The 12,152-nt window shown below is 40.5% G+C and overlaps 1 protein-coding gene across 2 annotated transcripts in view; it reads left to right on the forward strand.

Annotated features, from left to right (window-relative positions):
• The window catches only part of LOC118104932 (receptor-type tyrosine-protein phosphatase gamma), a 369,897-nt gene extending 358,557 nt beyond the window's left edge, over window positions 1–11,340 (forward strand). For both annotated transcript variants that reach the window (XM_035152240.2, XM_047339382.1), the window contains 7 exons: window positions 510–603; window positions 1,089–1,165; window positions 2,122–2,250; window positions 2,908–3,054; window positions 3,933–4,075; window positions 6,069–6,204; window positions 6,494–11,340. In XM_035152240.2, the coding sequence (XP_035008131.2) occupies window positions 510–603; window positions 1,089–1,165; window positions 2,122–2,250; window positions 2,908–3,054; window positions 3,933–4,075; window positions 6,069–6,204; window positions 6,494–6,652 (885 nt within the window). In that variant the 3' untranslated portion in view covers window positions 6,653–11,340. The remainder of the gene's footprint in view (window positions 1–509; window positions 604–1,088; window positions 1,166–2,121; window positions 2,251–2,907; window positions 3,055–3,932; window positions 4,076–6,068; window positions 6,205–6,493) is intronic.
• Window positions 11,341–12,152: the final 812 nt, after the last annotated feature.

Raw genomic sequence — 12,152 nt, forward strand, 5'->3', positions numbered from 1 at the left:
AACTTAGCATAGCACAAACACCAGAAACTGGAGGGAACAGCAGGTATGACTGTCAAAGTATCCTCTGCTCTCTCTCTTTTGTATTCTTTGCGTTTTGTATGTGTGTAACATATGCGGAAATGTGTAGAGCTTATACAATACAGTCAACAACAATCAAGACTCTGGTGCATACTTTACTATTCACGAGAATCAAAAGCTCAAGGTGATTGGGCCAATTAGTGGACGGCTTTCCAGCAGAAAGATAGGATTTGTAAAGAGGAGATTTTCTTTAAATGGGCTCAGGTAGAGGTGAGGAGAAATGAGGAAATAGGCTTGAGACAATACCCCACTTTAAGTCACTAAGGAATAGATGTAAACTCAACAGTGATTAATGGGAAAAAATACATTTTCCCCCAAATCTCACCATATGTATTAAAATGAAACAACCTTCTAGTTGGTATTAGTCAGTCTGTCATTCCACTGGTGGTTGGTGTAACACTCCCTCCCTCTCTTTTTCTGATCTTTTTCAGCTGGTAACGCAGTGCAATTCCAGATTCATGGACTGCTTCAATGCTCAGAAGGACTGCAACAAAGAGAAAAATCGAAATTCCTCTGTGGTGCCATGTAAGTGTTACACTCGTGTAAAAATTGATTAAATCTGAAATAAAGAAATGAAACGTAATCCTGCTCTAACTGCTGTCAAACATGCACTGAACTCTGGAGAGTCTCCGGTTATTCTCCGAAGGGACTGTATGTGAGAATTTAAATATCCGAGTGAGAGTCTCTGGACTTTTCCTGGAGTTTCTTCGGCCAGCTTCCTTGTAAAAACTGTCTGGAAAATGTCTGAGTGTCTGAGTGAGCCAATGTGAGAACACAGGAGGAGATCCTCCGGAATTGTCAAGTAATTATCAGCCTCACTATAAAGCTTGTACCTGCAATCAGTCCTTTTCAAACAGGGCAGCAGCAAGAACTGAACATGCACCAACCATTGAACCTTTCAATGTGATCTATTCTAATAAACTGATGTTTTGCTATTCTTTTCCTCTCTCCATGCCATCCACTCCACCACCCTCCCTTTCTACCTCACCTTTCTGTCTGTCTCTGAACAGCGGAGCAAGCCAGAGTCGGCCTAGCACCTTTGCCTGGCATCAAGGGCACCGATTACATTAACGCATCTTATATCATGGTCAGTACATCCACTTCTTCTGTCAGTCTTTGATCTCCACTGTTTGACTCAGAGCAGGTTACATCAAGTTTTCTTTTTAAAAGACTGCAAAATCAAAGCTGCAGAGACTGAGATATTCTGACTTTATTCAGTCGGATGGGTCAAGCTCCAAATACACTGGTTTCTACACTTCCCCTCAATGCCAAACTGACTGATAAAAAATAAAAGATACACCAGTAACATGAATGAATGATGAAGTCTCTCAGAACTGCTATAGACCTGAGGATAACTGCACCTCAGACTTGACTATGTGTGTCTCACCTCTGAAAGCTTTGATTATGATGTGATGAGCTGAGAAGTTCTGTTGGGTGTGAGATATGCTGCCATTCAGGTATCAGACCCACAGCAATACAACCAGGGAATAAAACCCAGACCCAAAGAAGAGTGAATATAACTTGGGTCTGGCTGATATTTGGTTGTGGGTCAGGTAGACCTCTACTCAATGCTGTCATTTGTGATGAAAGTTTCAAAAGTTTAAATGTCAAGTCTTAAGTCTTGAGCAGAGAAAAACCCTGATTGACTACACAGTGACATGTTCCTGCTCTCTTGAAACCCAGCCAAAACCAAAAAAGTCACCATACATCCTGTTTTCACGGGCTGAGTAGTACTCTCCATAACTACTGACATGATTTTGATATGTAAAATCGGTGGATTATCCCTCTAAAGAGTGACTAAGAAGTTCAGACTAGCCTCTGAATCCAAAAGGCCTGTAAAAAGCAGGTATGTATGACGATATGACCTATATACCTGTTATACCTGTTGTCAGGGGAAGTCACTTATCTCCATGTATGACAATGAACTCACGGCTCAGCTAATAGCAGCTCACTATCATCCTTTCATCGGCTGAGGCCATAATTTGGTGTCATTCTCCCTTTAACCCTTTTTTATGTTATGTTTTTTTCCTAACTTTTCTACAGGGGTACTACCGTAGTAATGAATTCATAATTACCCAGCATCCTCTGCCCCACACCATAAAAGACTTTTGGAGAATGATCTGGGACCACAATGCACAAATTATTGTTATGCTCCCTGCCAACCACGGACTGGTATGAATCCAACATACATGCACGCACACCTGTGTTATTATGAATCAGAGACATCATCACACAACTTCATGAGCAAGAGTTTTGTGTTTTTGTGTCATTTTGTGTAATTGTTGTCAGCAGCAAAGTGACCACCACACAATCACTTGCTTGTGCTCATCTGACAGTTTCCTGACTTTTATGAAGCAGGAGTTACACACACACACACACACACACACACACACACACACACACACACACACACACACACACACACACACACACACACACACACACAATCATGGATTGCAAACATCCTATCTCACAGTGGATTGATGTGCCACAGCCACTTTAGCATGGGCCATTCATTGATGGGTTTTGCTAAATTTAAATACAGATAATCATATATTCAGACTTTTGTATAGATCATTTAATCTATACATAGGTCTACTTACACACATTGCAAGAATAGTATAGATAGCACAGGATTTTTGTTTATGTATTTAGTTTCACTGTAATCTACTCAAAGTGAACATTTCAGTTCATTGTTGAAGTGAGTGAACCTTTTCACCTACCAGTATAGATTTTTGAACAGAAAGTTTACTAAATGAATAATGTATGCTGTTTTACATTGTTGAATAATAAAGACAGAAGTAAAACTGTGTGTCTGCTCTCCTGCAGGCGGAAGATGAGTTTGTGTACTGGCCCAGTCGGGAGGAGGCGATGAACTGTGAGGCGTTTACTGTCACCCTCATCAGTAAAGATCGACTCTGTCTGTCCAACGAGGAGCAGATCAGCATCCATGACTTCATCCTTGAAGCTACACAGGTTTGTGTGTGTGTGTGTGTGTGTGTGTGTCAGAGGCCCTTTCAGACTTTTCAATCCAAAAGGTCTGACCACAAGTGGACAGCTCTGGGTGTGAAAACACCCAAGACACATTGACCCCGTACACACCTGGTATAGATCCGACAGCTCTTAGTACAGTTGTGAACGCACTCAGATCGGATAGCGATCCGATCACTCCAGAACATATTCGGAGGTGATCTGGCATGTGTCCACAACAGTCACATATGCGTCCTGGGCCACATATGAAGGACCTCATACTCAGCTGATGTCCTCTGACCTGCTTCAGTTTCAGTATGAACTGAACCTATTTGTACTCTTATCTCTGTGACATACATGTTCATTTGTATGTAGAGCGGGAAGTGAGATCCGATCACAAGTGGTCACAGGAGACTAATTGAGGAAGCATTTATTTTAATGCCAGCTGTGAACACATGTACTTAACACTGGCCACTTGTGATCAGATCTCTCAGGACGGATGTTAATACCAGGTGTGAACAGGGTCATTGAGGACACATTTAAGATCTGATCCCTCAGACACATGGCCATATTCTTTTCCCAGTGTGAATGCAAATGTGTCAACACTTGATTTCCTATTTCTTTTACTATTTCAAATGAGAAATCTGTCATGTTTTCATTTTTGAGCTGTGTGCAGTGCATTGAATAACTCTACACTCAGATTGACTAATGACAATTTTGAATTTTCCTAAGTGCAGTCCTATCAGAAACAGAAAATCTCAATTTCATTGCATTGATGAAAGTTACATTGACAAGTTGAATATGACCGTTCTAAATCAAACATGCCTCGTCTAACCTTTATCTCTCTTGCTCTCTTTCTGCTTGTTTCCACTTTTGACAACCAGGATGATTATGTTTTAGAGGTTCGTCACTTTCAATGCCCCAAGTGGCCGAACCCTGGTGCACCCATCAGCAGCACCTTTGAGCTCATCAACGTCATTAAAGAGGAGGCGGCCACCCGCGATGGACCAACCATCGTCCACGATGAGTCAGTCTGATATTTTGTTTACTCATGTATTCTTTCTACAAATAATATGTCACATGTTTTGATGTGTTCAGACACACTTCAAAACATGGCTTCATCTTTAAATACACACTGCTAGTTATGATGACTACTGAGGTTCATAAAATAGGACAGAAACCCAGGACAATAGAAAACTACAGTGGCGGCTGGAAACAGGTCCAAAAGACAGGAAGTTAAGCCGGAGAAACTTCAAAATAAAACTAAATGCAAAATGTCCACAAAGAAAAGTGTCAAACAAAACAAAAACCTCTTTATCTAAGAGTCCAGAGCCTAGAGTCATGGCACTTTTAGGCCATTGGTTTGATCCCCAGCACTTCCACACCACATGTGTCCTTGGGCAAGATACTGAACCCAAATTGATCCGATGATCATCTGTGTGTGTGCTCAATTTTAGTGTTATTTTCAATAAGAACCCTGAAAGCAAACTGCATATTGGTCAGTCCTGACGGAGATCATGTAAGAGATCAGATTCCTACTTATTGTTTTACAGCCATTTTTATTGCAAGTGACAGTTCTTACAACCCCCTATCTCCCCCCACAACAGGTAACTCAATAAACTGCTCAATTAAAATTAATGAAAGTGTCTTTCGTATTGACACACATTAGCGTTCTTGAACAACACTCCAGCAGCTCTGCTCATGCTTATTCATTAGAATAATGAAGATTGCTTGTCGCATCCTCCAGAAGAAGAGCGACTAATTGAGCACTTCATCTGGTTGCTATGCTGCAGTCGACTCGTAGCACCTAAGAGATTGTCAGTTAGAAGCTTATCCTAATTGTCTGTGCGCTCATTACTCAGCCAGGCATGGGTTGTAAGCAGCAGTTTCTGCTGCTCTCCTGGCAGGGCTGCTAATAGAAGAGGAGACCCCTGACATAGTGAAGGCGACCCAGTGTTCTCCAGGGAGCCTCACGCTGCGCTGAGCTGTCATGCTTAGGTTAATGCTCTTGCTGAGAAATATTTAAACGCAGAGATGATGCTTATGACCTGTGAGTGTCTTCACTCCGTGGCTGAGCTGTTGTCAAGGAAATCTGACAAGCTGAGCAGTAGAGCTGTCTTTAAGAGTCCACAGAGAGAGTTTGCTGTGGCCAGATTGAATCCGATGATCAGATTGAATCTCCAGCAAGTTGTGATCATGAGAGAAACATGCTCTGCGAGATACTCATGATATACTGTAGGTCTTCAACCAAACCTCTACAAAGATTTTGACATGAAGCTAATGGCATGGGGTCTCGTCAGGGGGTTTCAGACCCCGGTGTTAATGCAGTCCAGCACATAGCCAATCATAGAATTGAAGGGGTTTCTCACCAAATGTTGCTGGCTGTGGACTACCTGTTCTTCGGGGGGGGGCCTCTCAGCTTCAAACAGAAATAGTTGTGCAAAGAATTAAAAAGCAGGGCTGGTGAAGTTCCAATCCTCCACAAAGTTGATCATCACAGTGTGAAGTTGGTGTGAACGTGAAATTGTTGACTCTGCAAAGTAAGAAGTGATCAAACACAGCCCCCAACTTAACCAGGATCTTTGTGAGGTGGTTTCTGAAACTATTTCACCCTTCATCAAGCAGCCCTGATGATGTATATGTTAATGTAAATAGTGGAGTCTGGCTTTGTGTGCGTTGTGTTATGTCAGAAAGAGTCAAATAGTAAAATCCCTCCAGTCAAGTGTGTCCATAAGTTGTGCACCTACACAAATTACATGACAGTTTATAAGGTGGCCTCCCTGAAAGTGGATATAGGGTTACAGAAACTCAATCTCAAGAGAAAAGTTACAAGACATTGAATGATTCCATGAATTGACCAAAAACAGTAGTTTTGTATATTATTGTAAGTTTCCATTTTCATTTGTTGACACTCAGACACAACCTGGAACCAAACCGTCAGGTGCATGTGCAGGAAAAATAGATTAAAATAGATTAAATCACACAGATTTTTTCCTCTTGTGTGTGTGTGTGGTTGTCAGGTTGGGAGCGGTGTCAGCTGGCATGCTGTGTGCCCTCACCACCCTGTCTCAGCAGCTGGAGAGTGAGGGCGCTGTGGATATCTACCAGGTGGCCAAGATGATCAACCTCATGAGGCCAGGAGTCTTCACAGACATTGTGAGTCTGACAACACTGTGACTGTCCTTCTGTACGATCCCTGCAGGCTTCTTGTTCAAGAGGAGTTTAAGTAAATCATATATTTCCAGGTTCAGACCAAGTTCAGACCACTACAAACAGGACAAAGACGTCATGGCTGATTATCAATTCTGATGGAAATAACACATGGCCTCAGTATAACTATAATCCAGCTACAGTGTCACTGTAGGATTTGGCTCGAAGAAGAAAAGCATTGTGGGCATATATTGTTCTCACCTTTTCACTCTACCTGTCTCTGATTGGTCCACAGGACCAGTACCAGTACCTATACAAAGCTCTGCTCAGCCTCATCAGCACCACAGAGAGCAGTTTGGGTCCTCTGGCCAGGGACGTTAACGGGACCATGGTGTCCATGTCCGACCAGTCCTACCAGTCCGACCAGGCAGAGAGCATGGAGTCATTGGTGTGAGGGAGGTCCCTCAGAGGCCCGGAACTGAGCGCGTCCTGTGTGTCCCAACAACCTGCGAGGTCCCTGAACCTACAAAGCTGGCACTTAACTTTGTAAAACGTCGAGGAACTATTGAGGACAAGACTTTTTGAGGCCTTTTTTGCCAGACTCTTGGTTAAAACAAATAACCTGATTACTTTTTTACACTGATAAAAAGTTTTTGATATTTATTTTTTTCGCCATTTTATGTCTTAATGTTCTCCTACTGAAGGGTTTGCACCTGCGTTTTTGAGTTTCACAGCGGCGTTGGTAGGCAACGAGAAACACTTTTCTGTCTTTTCTTGTTTGCACTATATAATGTCAGTGTTACTGCCTATACTAAAGCTGACTCACTTGGCTTTTCCTCACTTGAGCTCTGATTTTTTTCCTTTTTCTTTTGACATTCCATGACTTTGGCCCTTATTCCACCAACTGCTTCTGTGAAGGACATTGTTCTGCCTGCCACCTACCAGTTCATTTAAAGCAGCGGATGGAGGAAGTTACAAACTCTCAGCCTCAGTAACAAAATGCTGGTCAGCTTCAGCTCAGTATAACCTCCTCCTTCCTGCTCAGCTCTAATATCATATTACCACTCATTTATCACAAGAACCAAGATCTTGGAGGCTTGTCACAGACAATTAGTGCTTGTTTTCTGAAAGTAATTTCCCTTTCATTTTTATTTTGTTGCCACTCTCTCCTGTTAGCAAGTCACATTCATGTTAGAGTACCGGAGGTGGTACAACAACTGCTACTGTGAACTTTTATTATTTCTTTGTATAATTCATAATATGCTTTTTAATATATGGGAATACTGTATGTATACATATATAAATATATCCTTATCATAATAACTTTGTGATTTTGTACATGTTCTTTGTGGCCTCCTGCCGCAGGCCGGTTGATTTCCATTACATCCGATTATTTACCACTCCATTGCTCACAGCTGACTCACAGCAATCTGGAAGCAGACACCCTCAGTCCTCTACGTTCTTGTATGCTGCTACATCATTTGTTCTCACACACACAAATACACACATACAGATGCCACAAGTAGAGATTTTCTTATTCAAAACATCTGATGAGCTACAACAGACGAGGCAACCTCTTGCCATTTTGCCATCATTTTGAAAATAACGTTGTGAACGTTTTTTTTTGTTCTAGTCATTGAATCATTTTGACAATGAAGTCAGAGATTAAAAACACAAAAACATATATGTGGAGCCATCATTTACCCACATGCAACTGTATGTGTGTGTGTGTCATTGTATAGGGTTGAGTAAGTATGATCTCCCGGGGGACAGCAGACTCAACAACAAACTCTATGCAACAAATAGCTTATGTTCTAGAAATGAAACAGGGTTTAAAACAGTTTTTGGCTTCTCAGTGTTAGTCTAGATTTGACTCTTCACAGTCAGTTTTTTAAAACATATTCATTGTAATTGTGCTCACGTTGTCTCAAACATGAACAAGCTGAAAAACCATTTCATTTTGCTTTAAAGAGATTTTGAGTTCACAACATGATATGTACCACATCTTTGACAACGAGAATCTGACAAGAAATATTTCGGGAGCTGATGCTTTTATAAGACACATACTGTATGTTTGTGATGCTTTATTTCTGATGAATCATTTCAAGATGATCCATTATCCTTCAGTTTGCCACCTATGTAGGCTTGGGTAAGATGAGCTGCAGTTTTTGGTTTGCAGTTTAGTTTTTTCATTATATCGTTGCGTGATCTCAAAATGTTAGGGCCTATGCTGCTTGAATCAGCTCCAACACAGTGCTCTACAATATGTTGAATGAGAGCTGTGTCTAACACGAGAATACAGTTACTGTTGCATGGAGTAGCATCACTAATGCCCCAAAAGGTTGTCTTTGCTTTCAACAGTTTTATTTTACTGTAATAATATGACAAGCACCTGAAAATGCATTTGATAAGAAAAATAATCATTACCCAACCCTACCCCTCTGTCAAACTGGAAGGATGTTTTCTAATTTTTTGTTTCTATTTACAAATTCTATCAGAAGGTGTTAGTCTCTCACTCACTTCTTTCAGATCAGCCTGTCTGAGATGGAAAAGAACCCACCCCCTACCCCTGCTTCTGATTGGCTAGTCTACCCATTGTCTTTGTTGGTTGGGTTGGTCAAGTTTGGGATGAAGGGTGATGATTGGTTAGGATTAGGGTACAGATATTAGAGTAGTGGCGCAGCCTCACATACACAGGTCAAAGTTGAAACCGCGCTGCGATTTGCCTAACACAGGTGGCGCTTGTTTTATTCGCGTCCAAGCTTGCACAGATTGGAAGTGAACAGAATGCAAAGATTTGCCCCAAATACATTCTGGTATGTGTGACCAGGCCCTAAGCACATTAGAAGCAGGGTAGGATCAAGTCTTCTGCGACCTTTGGTGTGAAAAAAAGGAAGCACTCTGAGCCCACTGGTTTCTACTGAGGACATTAACATCTAAAAAGTAGTTGTAGTTGTAAATAGTAATTTCCTAAAACAACTCAAACAGGTGGATTTTTTGACAATAAAACATTAACAGAATAACACCCATCTTATCCTCTATCCTTTATCTTATCCTATAAATCCGGGGCTCAAGCCAGTTGTGATTAAACTGCAGCTGTTAAAACACCTGAAGAGATCAAATACACAATATGTTGCAAACTGAAAATCAAGCAATCTCTATATGTAACTGGACGAGCAGAAACTGCACGTCCCAAGTGCGTTTGGTCAAAGGCAGAACAGGTCCGAGAGCCAAGCTCGCTGTCAGAGGTGACTGCTCGTTCCGCCCTCCCAAGGCCTTGTGTACATATTGTCCATTCTTCACTCACTTTTCTCCGGAGATGTATTTTTGTGGCCTACAAGCAAAAAGCAGAGTCTCAGATGTTTCCTGCTTTAGCTGCAGTAACCTCTCACACACACACATATACATAATTCCTTACTTATTTTCTTGAGGATGTTCTAACTCTACCACAGATTTAGATGATATTCTGTACCTGTGAAATGAACAATTGTGAAAGTATTTTCCTTACTTTTTTTCCACACAGCACAAAACAGTGTGTAATGGCGAGAGAAAGGGGGACAAATGTATTTCCATTTTTTAAGAAACTTTAACCAAAGACTTGAATCCTTCCCGTGCAGCAAATGATTTTGGATGAGCTTTTCTCTCTCTTATGACTGCCCAACCCCCATCAGCCAACCACCACACACGCACACAGACAGACACACGGACAAACACTTCACTTTGACCTCATTTTTTTACATTAGCATTGAAGTTCTTTCAGTTACTGTTGTCATTATCATTTGGGACATAGAGAAAAATCAATGGATAATCTGAGTAGGTAGAGCATTAAAGACAAACTATTTCTCTTCATCTTGCAGTATTATCTCCCCAATGGGGCACACAGTAGAAACTCTCCAACTTTGAGGGAGAAATCTACAGAACATTTTAGTTTCTGGACTTTTTCTCTCATTTTTTAAGAATCATACACTTCTCATAAGTGCCTGGTCACACCAGAAAGAGGCAAAGCGAAATTCATTTGTACATATCAAAAGATACATCAAAGTGAACTAAACTAGCATTCAATATAAGATGTTAGCTAGCCGATGATGCTGGTTTGCTTCCAGTTGCTAATATTCAGGTAAAATTGCCCATTCTATCCATACCTGCAGACTATGCTGCATCTCTCTACAGAGCACGAGTGACATTCATCTTGGGTGGAGGAATGCAATCAATTTGATAGCATCCTCCATTTTTACCTCTCTGGATCTCCCAATTATTATCAGTGCTGACAGTCTGCTGGAGCTTCATGGTGTGGATTCATATATAGAATGTACTGTTGAGTGAAATAAAGTGTAAAATTTGCTGGTGTGACCAGGCCCTTCAGATTGTCACTGCCATGTTTCTGTCCCTGCTTTCATGCAATGCTTGATCATTCTGAATGAAAAATGTTTTGTGATGCCTTTGAAGTGCACACGCAGCTGTACTGTCAATGAAAATGTACATATATTTTGTTGCCTCTGTAACACAGGCCTTCTCCTGAAACTGTGTATTTATGAACTGTGTCAGAGGAGTGTTTGAAATGGTATCATCCATATTTCCATTATTTCTCTTGACTGATTTTGTAACATAAGCATTACATTTATTTTACTGTTTGTTGAGTTTTGTGCCACAGAACTCTCACGATGTTTCCAAACTGACCCATCTGATCTATTATCACACACTTTTTAAATCTATTCTCTTTCATGTGAACTCACTTATGGCATTGCTGTTTGTGCTGTATCCTGTGGAAGCCAGGTGTCTTTGTATCCACGTCATCAGATTCCAGTTTCCAGCTTCACGCCCTCCATTAATGTCCAGGCAGTGATTGTGATATTAAGATGTTATCCACCTTTCTTTTGATTTCTTCTGGTTTTCGTCCTTTAGAAGCTACGATTCTGCTGTCAGCTCTCTTGTATGTTTCTAGATAATTTCCTCCTTATTGACCCATTTTGGAAAGGTGGATGTTCCTTCCTCTTTTTAAACATGAACTAAGAAAGAAAAAAAGATGGATTTCTTTTTCCCTTTTTGTTTTATTGAAAGCTATATCAAAGCATTCTATTATAGTGTTATTTAATATGTAAATGGTATTGCTATACATAAAATAAAATATGGGTTTTGATGTAATTTTCTGAAATAGTTTGTGCTATATGTTTGTTAAGACTGTAATGTCTCTTGTGAAGCAACTTTCCCAATAACCTGCGTGTTCTCATCTAAATCAAATATACTAACACTTTTTCAGTATAACTATGAAATGCCGCCATTGTATCTGAAAATGTTCAAATATACGTTTTACTGAAAAACATCCATCTACCGACAAATTTCATAAACGTTCAAGCAGTATGTGGAACGCATATCTCGCAAACTCACATTAACTTAACTGCCTCGCACATGGCATGTGGAACGTAAATTGAAGTAATGATTTTGGTCAAATTCGGACACGCGATATTTTCAAGATCAATAAAAATATGATTAACGGTCACCTGTTAATCTAGTGCCTGGTCTAACCGCAGGTCAAAATCCCAGCAAGATCATTTTGATAATTTGACTGTTTTATTTCACCATATTGGTCCAAAACAGACATTCGCGGGCACTCATCTCTGTCATGGCGGCAACATTAGAACCACTTCTTTAGCAACTTGTATTCAAATTAAAAGCAAACAACGTTTGTTTTTTTGGTGTAAAGCTTAATACTGAGCTGAATTACGGAGCATTTATTTTGAAAAGTTGAGTCTGAAGAAGTTTAAAACAGACCTCTGGAATAGCCAACATGTAATGTATGAAAAAATAACACCAGTTTCATTTTTATCAAAAACACTGACTATAAAATCATCGACAAGGTTTGTGGGTAACAGGAAAGTGTAGGATGAAAAAACAGCAACACAGTGACGCTGTCAAACAAACAAGTCATGAGGAAGTAGATGAAAGGCTTGATATAT

The sequence above is a fragment of the Hippoglossus stenolepis genome, chromosome 3, assembly GCF_022539355.2.
Source record: "Hippoglossus stenolepis isolate QCI-W04-F060 chromosome 3, HSTE1.2, whole genome shotgun sequence".
NCBI lineage: Eukaryota > Metazoa > Chordata > Actinopteri > Pleuronectiformes > Pleuronectidae > Hippoglossus > Hippoglossus stenolepis.